A 20,126-nucleotide genomic window follows, 5' to 3' on the forward strand; every position below is an offset into this window, starting at 1 on the left:
CACCCACACACACACAAAACTAATGGCTTAAACTAAACTTCAGTTTTCTTTTACCTCAAGCTGTTGCTAGAGGCAGTAAGCCCACTCCTGAGATAGGGGTAGCAGGAGCTAACTCCTCACCTCTCTTGCTCTGCTCTTAGAAGCAGTTCACCCACTTCTGGATAGGAAACTTCCAGAGATTAGTCTTCTTTAAATTCAGGATTGTGCCCCCATACAGGGTAGTAACCGAACATCAGATCAGTGTGGAAGCACCATGCCTTTCATTCCTTCCATCCTGTCAATTTACCCATTACATTCATTAGGAAAAGAGTACTAAAGGTATACATATAAAGAAGTACCAATGCACCCATAAGAGAAGTTTGCAAGTGCCTTAACCACTGAGCATCTCTCCAGCCCTATTTTTTTTTTTTTTTTTGAGGTAGGGTCTCACTCTAGCCCAGGCTAACCTGGAATTCACCAGGTAGTCTCAGGGTGGCCTCAAACTCACAGTGATCCTCCTACCTATGTCTCCTGAGTGCTGGGATTAAAGGCTTGCACCACCATGCCCAGCATTTGTTTTCTAATCTTTACTTATTTGAGAGAGAGAGGGGGCCAGATAGACACAGAATGGGTGCACCAGGGTCTCCAGCCATTTTATTTTATTTTGAGTTTTTGAGATAGGGTCTCATGGTAGCCCAAGATAACCTGGAATCCACTATGAAGTCTCAAAGTGGCCTTGAATTCACAGTGATCCTCCCACCTCTGCCTCCTGAGTACTGGGGTTAAAGGTGTGTGCCACCACGCCTGGCTAATAATCATCATTCTTAATGTCTTAATATCTTGTTATTTTGAATTCTCTTTACTCACACCCTACCAAACAACTTATTTTCAATATCCCTTGTTCTACATTCTCAATTTCCAGGTTGTAAGGGATCTGTTTAGGTCAGTAGTTTTCCTGACTCTAAATGTATGTACTCAAGATTAGCTCTTATATATGTCATCTGTCTTACAAGAAAACCTGAACCTAAGAATATTTGATCTTTATCTGAAATAAATCAGTAGACTTAATTCAATAGGGTGTTTTCTCCTTAATTATCTTTTGGATGTAGTAATGAGTGAGATCCAGTAGGAATTTGAGTATGTGACTATACCAACAGATGGTAGCTCTTATTTGCTGGCAACTGAACAAGACTGCCCATCTGTCTATGACATGATAACACAGGGTATTAGATGTAACAGAATACTGAACAGAGAATACTCTCTTAACACAAAGTGCCAGGGTTGTGGGAAATAACACTGAACAAGGCTGTAGAGAATTAGAGAGTAAATAGAAAGTAGTTTCCTTTACATAAAAGACAGAAGACATGCCATTCTTAAAATTATATATGAATATGCATGGTGGATTAGAGGGCTGCTGACTTTTTAAAATTTTTATTTATTAGAGGAGGTGGGGGGAGAGAATTGGCATGCTAGGGCCTCCAGCTACTGTAAATAAATTCCAGATGCATGTGCCACAAGGCTGCTGACTTTTTAATGCTTTCAAAACACAGCTTGCCTAGTATTTTTTATATGCACTATGAGTAAACTGAAAAGCAAAAAGAAGAATGTTGTGTACACATTTTGCCATTCTAATTCTAGCAGGCAGATACCAATAATCATATTTAGCCATATTTAACCATATTTCCTTCAAATTGGCTTCCTTCCCTCATTTCTTGAACAATAACCAGTTGAATAACCTGAGAGTCATCATAAATGCTTCATTCTCCCTCCAGCTTCACATTTAATAAATCATTGTATCTGAGAGTTCTACCCCAAAACATAGCATAAATTCATCTTCCTTCTCCTTGCCACAAATTTAGTATTATCACTTCAAATATGAATTATTCTATCTGACTTCTTAAATTATGTAACCACTTTTGGTCTATCCAATTTGTTTCACTTTTTACAGAATTGTTAGAGCTCCAGTGGCATAATTGGTTAGCATATGGAACTTATACAGAATTGTAACCTATCAGGTAAAATTGAAACTTGGAATGGCCCTTTACAACTGAGACCCTAGCTATATCTCTCATCCTATTCTTTTAAAAATATATATATTTTAGAGCCGGGTGTGGTGGTGCATGCCTTTAATCCCAGCACTTGGCAGGCAGAGGAAGGAGGATTTCCATGAGTTCAAGGCCACCCTGAGACTACATAGTCAATTACAGGTCAGCCTGGGCTAGAGAGAGACCCTACCTCAAAAAACCAATATATATATATATATATATATATATATATAATTTTTATTTATTTATTTGAGAGAGAGAGATGGAGAGAAGCAGATAGAGATAGAAAGAATGAGAGAATGGGCATGCCAAGCCCTCTAGCTACTACAAACGAACTCCAGATACATGTGCTACCTTGTGCATCTGGCTTACGTGGGTCCTGGGGAATCGAACCGTGGTCATTTGACTTTGCAGGCAGGTGCCATAACCGCTAAGCCATTTCTCCAGCCCATCATCCTAGCACAACTAAACCAATTCCTTGTGTGGGAATTGAACCAGGGCCTCATTCACATAAGCAAAGTATACTACCATGGAGTTATATTTCCAGCTCTCTTACTAGTAACTTTGAGACAGGACCTCACTAAGTTACATGGGGAATTACTTATATTTCCTTGAAGAACTTCCTCCCTCCCTCCTTTCCTCTTCTGATGGGAACTGAACCTAAGGCCTCATGCATGCAAGCCAATTGTACTACATAGGACTTTATTTTTTCCCCCAGCCCCTTTCTTTTACTTTTCACTTTGAGACAAGGTTAGTCTTGAACTTGCAATACTGACACAGATTCCCTAAATAGCTGGGGTTATAAGCCTTCACCACCAGACCTGGGGTTTACTTGTTTTTCTTAAGAGGAGTATAGCAACATATCCATAGGCTGTATGATTAGTGATGCCAAATCTACTATGCATGGTGACCACAAGTAAATGCCTTAATGTCTCTGTGCTGGCTTTCTCATCTGTAAGTCAGGGAAAACAAAATAAACAATTACAAACATTTCACAAAAGAAGCACCACACATTGCCTATGTCTTGTGATTGCTATGATGACTCTCTCTGCCTTTCTATGTTACATTTTTCTCTCTGTTATTGTAGTGCTCAATGCCCATCAATTACCATCTTATAAGGTTATGTGGACTTTCTTCATCCTTCCGTTGAAGTTCTCCTATTATTCTCTTCCCTGTGCTAAACCCACCTCACACACCTTCTTTCTATAGCACCTTATAAAAAATGTCTAGTGATAGCACAATCACAGCAGCTCACCTTCCAGAATAGAAGTTAGGTAAGTGTAAGGACTGGATTTTGTTCCTGATGTAAGTAAAACCCAGTACCCAGCCAGTAGGCAGGACTCATTCAAGAAATAAATCATCTCTTTGCATCCTCACCTGGTATTCACCTTTCAGAAAGAGGAGTGACTACTCTATTATTTTCTATAAGTCAGTTCTAAATCTTTCCATAATGGCTCAGTGTAGCACAGCCCATAGAGACACAAGTTAAAAAAATCTATTACCAGGGCTGGAGAGATGGCTTAGTGGTTAAGCGCTTGCCTGTGAAGCCTAAGGACCCTGGTTTGAGGCTTAATTCCCCAGGACCCACGTTAGCCAGATGCACAAGGGGGTGCATGCGTCTGGAGTTCGTATGCAGTGGCTGGAGGCCCTGGTGCACCCATTCTCTCTCTCTTTCTCTCTCTCTCTCTGCCTCTTTCTGTCTGTCGCTCTCAAATAAATAAATAAAAATAAAAAAATTTAAAAAAATCTATTACTAACTATAAAACATTCCATTAATAAGAATATTATAGGGGAAAGTAGGGGGAGGGAGGGCATTACCATGGGCTATTTTTTATAATCATGGAAGTTGTTAATAAAAAAAATATATTAAAAGGGCTGGAGGGATGGCTCAGCAATTAAGGCACTTGCCTGCAAAACCTAATGATCTGAGATCCATTCCACAGTACCCATGTGCCAGATGCACAAAATGGTACATGCATTTGGAGTTTGTTTACAGTGGCTATAGGCCCTGGCATGCTCATTCTCTCTCCTCACAAATAATAAATTTATCTTTTATTTATTTATTTCTTAGAGACAGAAGGAAAGAGAGAGGGAGAGAAAGAGAAAGAATGAGTGCATCAGAGCCTCTAGCTATTGCAAATGAACTACCGATGCATGTGCCACCATGTCCATTTGACTTACATGGGACCTGAAGAACTGAACCTGGGTCCTTAGGCTTTACAGGCAAGCACCTTAACCACTAAGCCATCTCTCCAGCTCACAAATAATAAATTTAAAAAGGAACATTAGTAAGCCGGGTGAGGTGGCACATGCCTTTAATCTGAGGACTCAGGAGGTAAAGGTAAAAGGATCACTGTGAGTTTCAGGCCACCCTGAGATTACATAGTGAATTCCAGGTCAGCATGAGCTACAGTGAGACCCTACCTCGAAAAACAAACAAACAAAAGAAACAAAAAACAACAGCCAGGCGTGATGGCGCACACCTTTAATCCCAGCACTGGGGAGGCAGAGGTAGGAGGATCGCTGTGAGTTCGAGGCCACCCTGAGACTACATAGTGAATTCCAGGTAAGCCTGGACTACAGTGAAACCCTACCTCAAAAAACCAAAAAAAAAAAAAAAAAAAAAAACAAAAACACAAAAAACAACAACAAAACAAAAAATGAACATTATTAAAAACAACATCTGCGGGGCATGGTGGCGCACACCTTTAATCCCAGCACTCAGGAGGCAGAGGCAGGAGGATTGCCATGAATTCGAGGCCACCTGAGACTACATAGCGAATTCCAGGTCAGCCTGGGCTAGAGTGAGACCCCACCTCGAAAAAACAAACAAAAAAATCCGTAACTCATGGAAAAGGAATTTTAAGTATAAAGGAGAAAGAAAAAGACAGGTGTAAGTTTATATATGTGCTTTGAAATGAGAATTATAGGGCTGGAGAGATGGCTTAGTTGTTATGGTGGTCTGCTTGCAAAGCAGAAGGACCCATGTTTGATTCTCCAGGACCCACGGTAGCCAGATACACAAGGGGGCACATGCACCTAGAGTTCGTTTATAGTGGCTGGAGGCCCTGGCATGCCTGTTCTCCCTCTGTCTTTCTCTCCCCCTCTTTCTCTGTCAAATAAATAAAAATTAAGAAAAAAAGAGAATTACAGTTAAAGGAGAACTACTCAGTACATTATATTTTACATAAGAAATCACAATTTGGACATAGTGGCTCACAACTACACTTTCAGTACTTAGGAGTATGAGGAAGGAGGCCTGCCACAAACTTGAAGCAAGTCTGGGGCACACAGCATGATCCTGCCTCACAAAAACAAAGGCATAACCATTCATAAACATCTTATACCTTTTTTTATTTTGTTTTGTTTTGTTTTTGTGGTGCTGGGGGCCAAACCCAGGGCAAAGCATAAGGTAGGCAAATGTTCTTGTACTGCTTCATCCATACCATAACCCGTCTTATATTTTAATTAAAACAAGATTATTGGTTAGACTTTGAAAACCATGAAAATGACAGGCAAACTGCATAGGATGAAAATGCAACATACGTATCCATTACAGAGAGCTTAAACCGGCATGCTTATTCCTTGTAAGTAACACCCATCTCATATGGCAAGAAAACAAACATAAATTAAATTGACCATGTAATTGCTGGCAATCTGGTCTGATATTGCTACCATCATCAAATATAAAAATTCTTACAAACTTTGTTCTAATATTTTTAAGCAGGTAATCTGAAAAATGCAACTTTTACTTTAACATTTATATTATAGCTAGTAGCTATACTAACTATAAAAATATATCTATGTATAAACAATTATTTCAAGTAAAAAGACGGGACTTACCACAACTTGCAACACTTGTTCATTGTGAAGAGAGGAAGAGGATGAAGAGGAAGAAGAAGATGAAGAGGAGGAAGAATAAGGAGAGTCAGCCATCATCTGTGCCAAAGTCTGCAAGAGTGTTTTTCCAAGGAGAAAAAAAGAGCTAAACATGGCAATTACTCCAAACACCATTCCAAAATTGAACCTGACAAGAAAAAAAATCACATAAATGTACAATTTTTACAATGTGTGGACTAACAAGGTAATTGGTATGCTACATTTCATTAAAACTTTTTAAAAATTTATTTTATTATTTTCTAGTATGTTTGTATATGCACACTGTATCGTACATATGTGCAGTGGCCAGAGGAGAATGTCCATTACCCTCCTCTATTGCTCCTCTGCATTGTTTCCTTGAGATGGACTCTCTCACTGAACAGAGATCAGCAAGCCCCAGCAGTTCTCCTGTCTTTCCCCTCCTCAGGACTGGAGTTACAAGTGTGTTTGGCCACATCTGGCTTTTTAAGTGGGGGCTGGGTATTGAACTCAGGTTCTCATGCTTATGTGGCAAGTATTCTTACTTGCTGATCCATCTCCCCAGACCCCATTTCATAGCTTTTAAATATTTTTATTTTAGGGCTAGAGAGGTGGCTCAGTGACTAAGGCACTTGCCTGTAAAACCAAAGGACCCAAGTTCAGTTCCGCAGATGCACAAGGTGGCTCATGCGTCTGGAATTTGCTTGCAGCAGCTGGAGGTCCTGGTATGTCCATTCTCTCTCTCTCTCTCTCCCTCCCCCCCCTCAAAAAATTTAAAATATTAAAAAATAATAAACTTTGTTAAAAACTATTTTATTTATTTGAAAGAGAGAGGGACAGGAAGAGGTAGATATACACACACACACACATATATGGAGAGAATGAGCATGCCAGGGCCTTCAGTCACTGCAAATGAACTCCAGACACATGAGCCACCTTGTGCACTTGGTCCTGGGGAATTGAACCTGAGTCCTTTGGCTTTGCAGGAAAGTGCCTTAGCCTCTGTGCAATCTCTCCATTCCCTGCCTTGGTTCTTAATGTATACAAAAGTACAATGACATGATTCCGTAAGATTTTCAAAACCTAAAAATTTTTCTTTCAACATTTTAAAACTCAGTACCTTAAAAATGACAAGGATAGTTAATTTAGCAAGTTATTTCTGATTATCACAATGACTAATTTACTCAAAAAAAGAGAAGCTAAAAAGTACCATTGGTAAAGCATCCTCGCTTTCCTCCTTCCCCAACTGTAAAAGGCACGATTGAAAACTGCAGTTTGCCATCTTATATGAAAAGGGGAGATGCTCAATCCGTTGTTTTCCAGCCAGTCTTCATAAGAATGCTTAAAATAGACAGATGACTAAAAAAAGAAAAGTTTTACAAGTTTTACTCAAACTTGAACAATTAATTTATAACACGTAATATAAAACATATTTTCTTCTTTTTTTATTTTGGTTTTTTAAGATAGGGGCTCACTCTGGCCCAGGCTGACCTGGAATTCACTATGTATCCTAAGGCTGGCCTCAAACTCATGGCAAATCCTCCAACCTCTGCCTCCCAAGTGCTGGGATTAAAGGCATACATGACCATACCCAGTGAAAACACATTTTCTATAAGAAATTAAGATGCTGACTGTTCAAATGTGTATAATTTTTTTCAAGGGGGCAGGGTTTCATGTAGCCCAGGCTGGCCTCAAACTTGATATATACCTAGGGATGAACTTGAACCTCTGGTCCTCCGGCCTCTAACTACCAAATGCTAGGACTATAGAGCCATGCCACTGTATTTGATTTATTCTGTGCTAGGGATTGAACCCAGGACTTTGTATTTGCTGTGTGACCCATAAAGCCTAAAATACTTGTTATTCTGGCCCTTTATAAAACACACACACACACACACACACACACACACACACACACACTTATATATTTTTTCCCTGTCCTCTGCTTAGAACCATGTTGTCCAACAGAAATATAACATAAGCCAAAATAGTGGGCTGGGGAAATGGCTTAATGGTTAAGGCATTTGCCTGCAAAGCCTAAGGACCCCAGTTTGATTTCCCAGGACCCATGTAAGCCAGATGCACAAGGGGGTGCATGAGTCTGGTATTCGTTTGCAGTGGCTAGAGGCCCTGGCATGCCCATTCTCTCTTTCTCTCTATCTGCCCCTCCCCCTCTCTCAAACAAATAAATTAAATTAAAATTTTAACAAAACTGCAACGCATATGTAATTTTCACCAGGGACAGCAGCTCAGGATCTCCTCTCTCTCTCTCTCTCTTTTTTTTTTTCCAAGGTAGGGTCTTACCCTAGCCCAGGCTGACCTGGAATTCACTATGTAGTCTCAGGCTGGCCTCGATCTCATAGCAATCCTCCTACCTCTCTGCTATCTGAGTGCTGGGATTAAAGGCATGTGGTACCACACCTGGCTATTTGTTTCTTTTTCAAATTTGCCTACACAATTCTTTTGGAGATTCAGGTAAAGGAAATATTTATTCAGAGTGACAGTAAGAGGTAGAGAAATACAGACTTCTCATGAGAGGAGGAGATCCTGGGCCAGGCGTTAATCCCAGCATTTTGTGAGGCAGAAGTAGGAGGAATGCCATGAGTTTAAGTGAATTTCAGGTCAACCTGTACTAGAGCAAGACACTACCTTGGAAAAAAAAGAAAGAAGGAAAGAAAAGAAAAAGCAGAAATAATATCCAATGTATCACTTTAACATGTAATCAACATAAAAACATTGAGACACATGTTTCTGGTATTCTTTCAAAGCTGGTGTCAATATTATACTTACAGCACACCTCTACTCAGACTAGCTCTAATTCAAATGCTAAATAGCCACACATAACTAATAACTATCACACTTGCCTGTCCAATTTATCTTGTTACCACAGAAAGTAAAGGGGTGGGCTGGAGAGATGGCTTAGTGGTTAAGCGCTTGCCTGTGAAGCCTAAGGACCTCGGTTCGAGGCTCGGTTCCCCAGGTCCCACGTTAGCCAGATGCACAAGGGGGCGCATGCGTCTGGAGTTCGTTTGCAGAGGCTGGAAGCCCTGGCGCGCCCATTCTCTCTCTCTTCCTCTATCTGTCTTTCTCTCTGTGTCTGTTGCTCTCAAATAAACAAACAAATAAAAATACTTTAAAAAAAAAAGAAAGGAAAGGGGTGTTATTTTCAAATATTCCAAACTGATTCGACAGAAGGGACAGTTTAGCTGGAATCATTGTTTTTTTTATTTTATTCTGACCAAGCCTTAAGTTAGGCCAATTTTGACCATGTACACCTGGCTTTTATATGGGTACTAGAGGAATTGAACCTGGGCTAGCAGGTTTTGCAAACAAACACCTTTAACGCTGAGCCATCTCCCAGCCTGTGACCCTGCAAATTATAAAATTTACCTAAAGCCACTTTGGGGTTCAGTAGTAGCTCTTAAATTTTCCCAGGGTTTGTAGTGATTGCTACATACACAGTGGTACAAGCGTTTTATCTTTTGGGATTTTGAAGACTTTGGCTAATCATGTAGGTTTGTGAACGTATTACCATAAGTCATGCCCACTTACATGAGAAACTTTTTTGCCCTTTAAGGCTACTTCAATGTGTTTACACTCAAGAAAAATAAAAATGATGAATTGAGTCTGAGTACAAATATCTACTTGCTTTGGTATCAATAATGGTCTGTGCCAGTTTTCCAGGATTTGAAAAGGAGGATGACACACCACCTCTAACAGATGTCTACTGTGGAAAGCTAGAAAACTCAAGGGTGGAACAGCCGAGCATGAAGAAGAGAAGCTGAAGGTAAAAGCTCCTAAAAGTCAAGATCTCTCCATTCCTGAGGCAGATACTCTGTTTTTTAATTTTTAAAATTTATTTATTTGAGAGTGACAGATAGAGAAAGAAAGAGGCAGAGAGAGAGAATGGGTGTGCCAAGGCCTCCAGCCACTGCAAATGAACTCCAGATGCATGTGCCACCTTGTGCATCTGGCTCATGTGGGTCCTGGGGAATCAAGCCTCAAACAGGGGTCCTTAGGCTTCAAAGGCAAGCGCCTAACAACTAAGCCATTTCTCCAGCCCCGTTTTATTTTTATTTATTTATTTATTTTTGAGGCAGATACTCTGAATGAGCATTAGGGATTTTGCTCGGTGGTTAATACTCTCAGGCAGATAGGTGCTGCATCAGAAACTAAAACTGTCGTATAGCCTTCATAGTGCTGAAAAGTGCTCCAAGAGATGTTGGAGGAAAATGGTCACCAGCACTGTGAACAAGCAGGGGAATAAAGTTTAAAAAAATGAAATCAACCAGCTTGACAAGATGTATACAGCTGTGCAATTGTGACACTCAGCTTGTGCAGGTAACCAATGGCTTTTTAATTGGATACAAGGCCCACTCAATGGGAAGGGACTCATACCTAGTACTGGGAACCAAATCCTATGGAGAAGAGGGTCACAGAATCTAGTGAAAAGCTCCCAATAGTCTTTAGTCAAAAGAGAGGCAACAGCCAGGATCCAGGTGATACCACAGAGGAATTGGAGAGTTAAGCACGAGTGCTGCTCTCATGGTAAGCCTGACAACCTGCTCCATGGAGATGGTGATAGACACTTAAAACATATTAAAGCAGAAATCCAGAAGTTGGTGAGAGCTTAATGCTAAAGTAGATTTTTTTAAATTTTTTTTTATTTATTTATTTGAGAGTGACAGACACAGAGAGAAAGACAGATAGAGGGAGAGAGAGAGAATGGGTGCGCCAGGGCTTCCAGCCTCTGCAAACGAACTCCAGACGCGTGCGTCCCCTTGTGCATCTGGCTAACGTGGGACCTGGGGAACCGAGCCTCGAACCGGGGTCCTTAGGCTTCACAGGCAAGCGCTTAACCGCTAAGCCATCTCTCCATCCCCTAAAGTAGATTTTTAACACAACTTCCATTGCTCAGGGAACATTGTGGAAGAGGGGGTGGAAAGAGTATAAGAGCCACAGGGTAGGAAGATATATACTGAGGCACTGCCCCCATGACTGCTGCATTTATAACCCATAACCCCAGTTAATCTATTGGGCCCTCCGTAGAAGTGGAATGGGGAAGAGGGGAAAATGGAATTAACACATGAATTGTCCATACAACAAAGTTTCTAATTAATAATAAAAAAGTGGCAAAGCTGGGCATGGTGGCACATGCCTTTAATCCCAGCACTCGGGAGGCAGAGGTAGGAGAATCACTGAGAATTCAAGGCCACCCTGAGACTATGGAGGGAATTCCAGGTCAGTCTGAGCTAGAGTGAGACCCTACCTCGAAAATGCAAAAAAAAAAAAAAAAAAAAAAAGTGGTAGCCTAAATATTCATGTAGTGACCAGAGAAACTGTACAAATTGTAGGGTTTTTTATTTTTTTTATTTTTTTAAGGTAGGGTCTCTCTCTAGCCCAGGCTTACCTGGAATTTACTATGTAGTCTCAGGGTGGCCTTGACCTCACCACGATCCTCTTACCTCTGCTTCCCAAATGCTGGGATTAAAGGTGTGTGCTACCGAACCCAGCAGACTGTACATATTTGATTTGAACTTTTTCACATATATAACATGGAATCCTGTGGCCTTTTCTTTTTTGGTATGTGTATTATATCGTGTGTATGTGCACATGTATGTGGAAGCCAGAAGATGAGGCTGGGAGTATTCCTTTGTTGATCTTCCACTTAACCTTACTTACACTGGCTGACTAGGGAACCCCAATGATCCTCTGCTTGCCGCAGCATTGGGTTTTCCAAGCATGCTTCGTCATGCCTAGGTTTTTAAGTGGGTGCTGAGGACTGAACTCAGATCCTTATGTTTGCACAGAACAAGTGCTCTTAACTGCTGAGCCAATTCCCCAGTCCCGTTTTTCTTTTAACTCAAACAACAAATTACTGTGGCCTGTGCTGCTTAGGTTTTGTGAATCACTATGCCAAGTCCCTTGCATCAGTGCTTCTCAGACATAAATGTACAGCTAAACTACCCGAGCACCTTGTTGAGATGTAGATTATCATCCTACAGGTCAGCGGTAAAACTGGAGATTCTATCTTTGTAACAAGTGCCCAGATCATCCAGGTGCTGGAGGTTCTTGAAGAGTAAGCCTTTATGTGGATGAACTGAATATTCTAATTTCTGATCCTTCCTGTTATTATCACTATTTAAAAATGAGAAATGGAGGCACAGGTAGTAATTTGACCAAGGTCCTAAAGGCTAGGAAATGGCAGAGCCCAGCCCTCCAAAGGACCACAATGGATACAATGTTTGGCATTTTGCATGCTTAATTCCAAGGAAGACACACAAACATGTCACACATGTGCCATATTGTTTTATAGCGATATCTAAAACATAGGGTGAGCCATCTTGGTTCCAGCACTCAAGAGACAGAGGTAGAAATAAAAGCCAGTTTTATCTGGAAGAAAAAAAAAGAAAGAAAAAGAAAAAGAGAGACAGAGGTAGAAGGATCGCTGCGAATTTGAGGCTACCCTGAGACTACATAGTGAATTCTAGGTCAGTCTGGGCTACAGTGAGACCCTACCTTGAAAAACAAAAACATAAATAAAAGCAAGCTTTTTTTTTTTTTAAACTATTCCTGTTTCAAATGTTTAAATCCTTGAAAATTTGTGTGATCTTTTTCCACACATGTAGCAACCTTTCCCCTAATATTCTATTCATCAAGGTTGCTTGAAGCCGGGTGTGGTGGCGCACGTCTTTCATCTCAGCCCTTGGGAGGCAGAGGCAGGTGAATTGCTCAGTTCAATGCTATCCTGAGACTACGTAGTGAATTCTAGGTCAGCCTAGGCTACAGCAAGACCCTACCTTGACCCCCCCCCCAAAAAAAAATAAAAGGTTGCTGAAAGCACGTGGTCAAATTGTTGCTAACTTGTTACCTCTGCCAAAACATTGAAAACTTGACTGTGCACTACAGCTTGTGCGGTTAGTGTGAAGAAAGGAATGAAGGGTTTAAGAATTAGGAAAATTGGTTCTTATTCTAAATCCTTGCTACTTTAAGCACGCAACCTGGAAGACTGGTCTGTTACCCAGCATTATAGATAAGACTACGGAACTGGTTACAAATACGGAATGTTCAGCTTCAATTCAGAACGTAGATTTAGAATCTGCATTTTAATGGAACCCCCAGAAGCTCTTATGGATTTTCGAGTTTGAAACCAGTGATTTCAATCACGACTTTAGACTTATTCTAATACCAGAGTTTCTAGAAGGTCGTAACCGTAATACAATAAAGGAAAACAATGCCTTTTCCTAAGCGGATGTTTCCGTTGCTTTCCTTCCCAGGAGCCCTGCCTCTCAAGTCCACTAAGGGCGCCTCCGTCAGGAGCCAACGGCTGCCAGGGACCCATCACCCGCAATACCGCAGCCTTGAGGGCCGCACACCCCTCCCGTAGCCAGCCCTATAGTATTTACTCCACCCGGCGAACACGCCACGCAAAGGCCACACGTGGAGACTGGCGGTGAGGCTCAGGCCCCAGACGCACTTGACAGAGAGCGGGAAAGGCCTCGGCCAACCCCGGACCTCGCTCTTCCGTTCTGGGCCCCGCCGGCTAAGGCCTAAAGGCCCCTGGCCCTCACCTTCAGCACTAAGTCGGTCAGGTAGACTGCGGTCCAGCCACCCACCACCACCAGCAGCAACGACACCGGAATCATAGCGGCAGCGAGAGAGACCGAGCCCCAGCGTCCTATTCCTGCGATCCGCAGCCAACCGACCGCGCGGCGCCAACCACCCCTGCATCCACGCAGGAACGAAGTTGCTACGGGTTACTTTGATCCGGTGCTAACGTTTCCCTACGGTAGCTTCCGGTGCTGACACTCGGACAGCCTTGTGAGTGCCGGAAAAGGTGCGGGAACTTGTTTTCTTCTGACGCCCGGGCTTTGTTGTCGTGGGAACAGCTCTGGTGTGTCTGCCAGACTTCTAGTGATTCCTTAGGCTCTGGCCCTTCTTGCTGTCAGCTCTTCCTTCTCGCTTTCATCTGGGGTTTGTACATTTTAATCTAGCAAGTGTTTGGAAGTCATCTGAAATAATAGCCACACGTAATTACGTCCATTATTTTTACGGATGTAGTTTACATATATATGTAACAGAAATCTCAACTGTTCATTTCAGTTTTTCCATGAATGTATATGCCATATCCGTGTGTCCTTATTAAACACAGAACATTTCCATTTCCGGAATTTCCTTTCAGGTCCCTTCCTAGTCAGCCTGCCGCCCCACCCAGCCCCGCCCCTTTCTTTTTTTTTTTTTTTTTTTTTCGAGGTAGGGTTTCTTGCTCAGGCTGACCTGGAATTTACTATGTCGTCTCACCATGTTCTAGAACTCATGGCGATCCTCTTACCTCTGCCTCCTGAGTGCTGGAATTAAAAGTGTGCACTGCCACACCCCGGCTGCCTCTAAAGTGCTTATTTATTTATTTATTGTTTAGTTTGTTTTTTGAGGTAGGGTTTCACGCTAGCCCAGACTGACCTGGAATTCACTATGTAGTTTCAGGGTGGCCTCGAACTCATAGTGATCCTTCTACCTCTGCCTCCCCAGTTCTGGGATTAAAGAAAGGCGTGTGCCACCATGCCCGGCTAAAGCGTTTATTTTAACCCACTTATTTATGAAATTTGAAATTAGTGCCAGTGTTAAAAATTGTAGCTCTGGGCTGGAGAGATGATGGCTTAGAGGTTAAGGCATTTGCCTGCAAAGCCAAAGGATACAGGTTTGATTCTCCAGGACCCACGTAAGCCAGATGCACAAGGAGGTGCATGCATCTGGAGTTCGTTTACAGTACCTGAAAGCCCTGGCATGCCCATTCTCCCCCCACCCCTCTCTCTCTCTCTCTCTCTCTCTCTCTCTCTCTCTCTCTCTCTGTCTCTGTCTCTGTCTCTGTCTCTCTCTCTGTCTGCCTCTTTCTCTGTATCAAATAAGTAAATAAATAAAACATTTAAAAATTGTAGCTCTCAGACGCCTTTAGTCACAGCACTCGGGAGGCAGAGGGAGGAAGATCGCCATGAGTTCGAGGCCACTTTGAGACTACATAGTGAATTCCACATCAGCCTGGGCTAGAGGGAGTCCCTACCTCCAAAAACCAAAAAAAAAAAAAAAAAAAAATTGTAGCTCTCAGCTGGGCATGGTGATACACGCCTTTAATCCCAGCACTCGGGAGGCAGATTTACGAGGATCACTGAGTTCAAGGCCAGCCTGAGACTACATAGTGAATTCCAGGTCACCTTGAGCTACAGCAAGAATCTCCCCCGGAAAACAAAACAAACAAAAAAAGTTGTAGCTCCAATGCCAGGCCTGGTGGCACACACCTTTAATCCCAGCACTTGGGAGAAAGAGGTAGGAGGATCACCATGAGTTCAAGGATACCAGGCTAGAGAGACCCTTACCTCAAAAAGCAACAACAACAACAACAACAAAAATGTAGCTCTGGGGACTGGGAAGATGGCTCAGTTGTTAAAGTGCTTCTATATAAAGCCTGACATCCTGTGGTTGCAAGCCGCCCACATAAACTAGATGAAAAAAATGGCACAAGTATCTGGTGTCAGGAGTGGTGAGGCCCTCATCCCCTCCCCATTTTTCATTTAAAAATATTTTTGGTGGGAAAGTGTGGGGGTGGGGAGGGAGGGAATTACCATGGGAAATATTTTATAATCATGGAAAATGTTAATAAAAATTTAAAAAAAATATTTTTGGGAGAATGAACAAATGGACAAATATGGGTATGCTAGGGCCTCAGCAAATGAATTCCAGATGTAATGTGCCACTGTGTGCATGTGACTTTAGGAGGGTACTGGGGAATTGAACCCCAGGCCAGCAGACTTTGCAAGCAAGCACCTTTAACCAGTAAGCCATTCCCTTGCCCCCAACCTTTTTTTTGGGGGGGGGGTTAGGAAGGATTTCACTCTAGTCCAGGCTGACCTGAAATTCACTATGTAGTTTAAGGGTGGCCTTGAACTCATGACGATCCTCCTACCTCTGCCTCCCAAGTGCTGGGTTTAAAGGCCTGTACCACCATGCCCAGCAAAATCCCAAATGCTCGGATTAAAGGCATGCACCATCATACCCAGCCAGATACCAATTTTTATTTTTTATTTTTTATTGTCTTTTTGATTAATTTTTTAAAATATTTTTTGTTCATTTTTATTTATTTATTTGAAAGTGAAGAGAGAGAAAGACAGATAGAGAGGGAATGGGCTCGCCAGGCCTTCCAGCCACTGCAAACGAACTCCAGGTGCATCTGGCTAATGTGGGTCCTGGGGAAACGAGCCTTGAACCAGGGTCCTTAGGCTTCACAAGCAAGTGCTTAACCACTAAGCCATCTCTCCAGCCCCAGATACCAATTTTTATGGTGACATATACAAGAATGTATATTGAACTAGAGCAATTGTTCTCAACCTTGGTTCACTCTAGCATCACCAGAAGCCTTCAAATTTACAAATGGTTATTCTGAAGCTGGGAGCAGTAGAAATAAAAGCATCTGTATATTATTTTAAACACAAGATCATTCTATCGTGCAGCCAAAGTTGAAACCTACCAAGCTAGGAAAATTAATATTTTATTGAGTCTCAGCCTCTCCATCCCAAGAGCATGGAGCATGGTAGGGATGTACCACCAAGCTACACCACTAGCCCACTGCATTTTAAAAATGTTTATCTTTGATTTAGTTTTTCATTTAATGTTTTAGCTTTTTTTTTTTTTTTTACAAAAGCATCATTTACAATAATAATATTAACTCCCAAACATCAAAATCATTATACTGTTGATACAGAATGGCAGGATCTTATGACCTGAAAACAGTTGAATGAAGAGCCAGCCACATAAACAAGACAGGCAAGACTTTACTGGAACTTCAGCTCCAAAGCAGAAGGGAGCTAACACTGTGCAAAGGTGATTAGGCCCCTTAGTTAAACAAAGGGAACAGCAGGCTTTTATTGACTCTTTTTAGGGGTGGGCTGAAGGTTGGTACTTGTCCATTGGTTATGGGCACAGCTTCGAAAGTTCTTAGCCTGGCGTGCTAGTGCACGCCTTTAATCCCAGCACTCAGGAGGCAGAGGTAGGAGGATCACCATGAGTTCAAGGCCACCCTGAGACTACATAGTGAATTCCAGGTCAGCCTGGACTAGAGTGAGACCCTACCTTGAAACAAACAAATAAACAAAAAGTTGTTCTTTTTCTAGTGTGCAAACATCCTGGCCTTACACCTTGTGGGCTAACCTTCTGATAATCCAGGAACTGCTACTGTTGCTACTATTATTGCCTTGCTAAAGAACTCAAGTTTAGGAACTGTTGAATCCCTTCAGTTGCTGGCATCTTATTGTATTGTATTGTATTGTATTGGTTTCATGGTTTGGTTTGGACTTTAGAAGGCTGAGGATCATTAGGTACATGTGTGCTACTGAGAGAACATAAGAGGAAGGTAGGAAAAACAAATAGCCTGCCAACTCAATCCCGTCTTAGACAAAACATTTGTCAAATAATTAGCATGTCTACAGGCAGAGCTGAGTAGAGTTCCACTCAAAGGTTAAGAGAGGAAAGCTGGGTGTGGTGGCTCACACGTATAATTCCAACAAATGGGAAGCAAAGGCAGGAGGGTTACTGTGAGTTTCAGACCAGCCAGGGATGTAGAGAGATACTCTATCTCAAAAAATAAAATAAATAAATAAATAATGAGTGGGCTTGGTGGTGCATATCTTTAATCCCAGCAATTGGGAGGCAGAGGTTAGAAGATCACCATGAGTTCAAGGCCAGCCCAAAACTACAGAGTGAATTCCAGGTCAACCTGGGCTAGAGCGAGACCCTACCTCAAAAAAAAAACAAAAATAGCTGGGTGTAGTGGCACAAGCCTTTAATCCCAGTACTGGGGTGAGGGGGTAGAGGTAGGAGAATCATCGTGAGTTCAAGGCCACACTGAGGCTACATAGTGAATTCCAGGTCAACCTGAGCTAGAGGAGTGAGATGCTACCTTGAAAAACAATAAATTAATTAAATAAATAAATAACAACAAAAAAATAAAATAAAAATAAAACATGGAAAAATAGCTGGGAATTCAGGTCAGTTGGTTAAATGCTTGCCTATCATGCACTAAACCCTGGGTTCCATCTCCAGCACCTGGTGGTACATGTCTGTAATCTGCATTATGTATACAGAAACAGGAGCATCATAAGTTCAAAGTTATACTCAGATAATAAATATTTTATTGATTTGACCTTATGTGAGTACTGGAAAATTGAACCTGGGTCCTTAGACTTTGTAGGCAAGTGTCTTAACTGCCAAGCTATTTCTTCAGCTCCATATCATGTTTTTAATTGTAACATGCCAAGGGCCCAAAGTTTATTTACTTTATATCTCTTTGCAGGCATCCCCTACCTGTTTCATTGTCTGTAGAATGAGTGTCCCAAATATAAATGCATCCTCAATCTCCTTCAAAGAGAAAATATAATGCCAGAAACCTGCATTAGAGATATCGCTACCAATTTTCCTAATCCTCTCATGTATTTCCTAAAATTTTAATCACTTAGCAAGATGCCTTTGTGGCTTTAAAAATGTCTGTGTTTTACTTCTCTTTCTATACAGGCGTAGATGTGTTGTTATAAATGATTTTGGGGGCTGGGAATATGGCTTAGCTGTTAAAAGTGCTTGGTTGGAAAGCCTGTTGGCCTGGGTTAAATTCCCCAGTACCCACGTAAAGCCAGATACGCAGAGTGCCATATGTGCCTGGGGTTCATGTGCTGCAGCAAGAGGCCCTGGGCATGCCCATTCGCTCCTCTCCCTCTGCTCTCAAATAAATAAATAAATAAATAAATAAATAATATTCGGGTGTGGTGGCCCATGCTTTTAATCCCAGCACTTGGGAGGCAGAGGAAGGAAGATCCCTGTGACTTCCAGGCCACTCTGAGACTACATAGTAAATTCTAGGTCAGCTTGGGCTAGAGTAAGACCCTACCTTGAGAACACAAAGAAAAATCTGGGCATGGTGGCACACGCCTTTAATCCCAGCACTCGGTATGCAGAGGTAGGAGGATCACCACGAGTTCGAGGCCACCATGAGGCTACATAGTGAATTCCCGGTCAGCCTGGGCTACAGTGAGACCCTACTTCGAGAAAAAAAAAAAAAAAACAAAAACAGAAAAGTAAATAAGGCTAGAGAGATTGTTCCGTGGATAAGGCACTTGCCTGCAAAGCTAAAGGACTCAGGTTTGCTTCCCCAGGATCCATGTAAGCCATATGTACAAGGGGACATATGCATCTGCAGTTCATTTGCAGCAGCCACTACCTGCCTATTTCTCCACACGAGTCTGGAGTAGTGGCCACTACCTGCTTATTCCTCTCTCTCTCTCTCTCTCTCTCAAATAAATAAATAAAAATAAAATATTAAAAAAAATAGGCCAGGTGTGTTGGTGCACGCCTTTAATCGCGGCACTTGGGAGGCAGAGGTAGGAGGATTATCGTGAGTTTGAGGCCACCCTGAGACTACATAGCGAATTCCAGGTCATATGTATATATATATGTATGTATGTATGTATGTGTATATATATATGTATATAAATATGAATATATGTATGTATATATATACATGTGTATATATGTATATATACATATACATATATACATGTGTACATATATATACATATACATATATATACATATACATATATATTCATATTCTATACTTACAGACAACAAATCATGGCATTTTCCTCCCCTCCCCTACTTTCCCCTTCAGAATTCTACTCTCCGTCATATCCCCTCTGTCTCTCCATTAGTTTCTTTTAATTTGATGTCATCATCTTTTTCTCCTACTATGAGGGTCTTCTGTAGGTATTGGTAGGCACAGATAAATGACTAATAAAGATGTAGTACATTTACACAATGGAGTTCTATTCAGCGGTAAAGAAAAATGAAATTATGAAATTTGCAGGGAAATGGATGGATCTTGAAAAGATTATATTAAGTGAGGTAACCCAGGCCCCCAAAGTGAAATGTCACATGTTCTCTCTGATATGCGGATCCTAGTTACAAATATAGACTTATGTGTGAGTTGAAAGTATATTGAAATTATTTTTTTTTAATTTTTATTAACATTTTCCATGATTATAAAAATATATCCCATGGTAATTCCCTCCCTCCCCACCCCCACACTTTCCCATTTGAAATTCCATTCTCCATCATATTACCTCCCCATTACAATCATTATAATTACATATGTACAATATCAACCTATTAAGTATCCTCCTCCCTTCCTTTCTCTTCCCTTTATGT

At 41.5% G+C, this 20,126-nt stretch overlaps 1 protein-coding gene across 1 annotated transcript in view; it reads right to left on the reverse strand.

Annotated features, from left to right (window-relative positions):
• The window catches only part of Mbtps2 (membrane bound transcription factor peptidase, site 2), a 61,504-nt gene extending 47,518 nt beyond the window's left edge, over positions 1-13,986 (reverse strand). Inside the window, exons 1-3 of the mRNA XM_004670004.2 lie at positions 13,454-13,986; positions 7,093-7,241; positions 5,868-6,051 (exon numbers count right to left, since the gene is read on the reverse strand). Of these exons, the coding sequence (XP_004670061.2) occupies positions 5,868-6,051; positions 7,093-7,241; positions 13,454-13,528 (408 nt within the window). The 5' untranslated portion in view covers positions 13,529-13,986. The remainder of the gene's footprint in view (positions 1-5,867; positions 6,052-7,092; positions 7,242-13,453) is intronic.
• Between the last annotated feature and the right edge of the window lie 6,140 nt (positions 13,987-20,126).

Source organism: Jaculus jaculus, chromosome X (assembly GCF_020740685.1).
Source record: "Jaculus jaculus isolate mJacJac1 chromosome X, mJacJac1.mat.Y.cur, whole genome shotgun sequence".
Lineage (NCBI taxonomy): Eukaryota > Metazoa > Chordata > Mammalia > Rodentia > Dipodidae > Jaculus > Jaculus jaculus.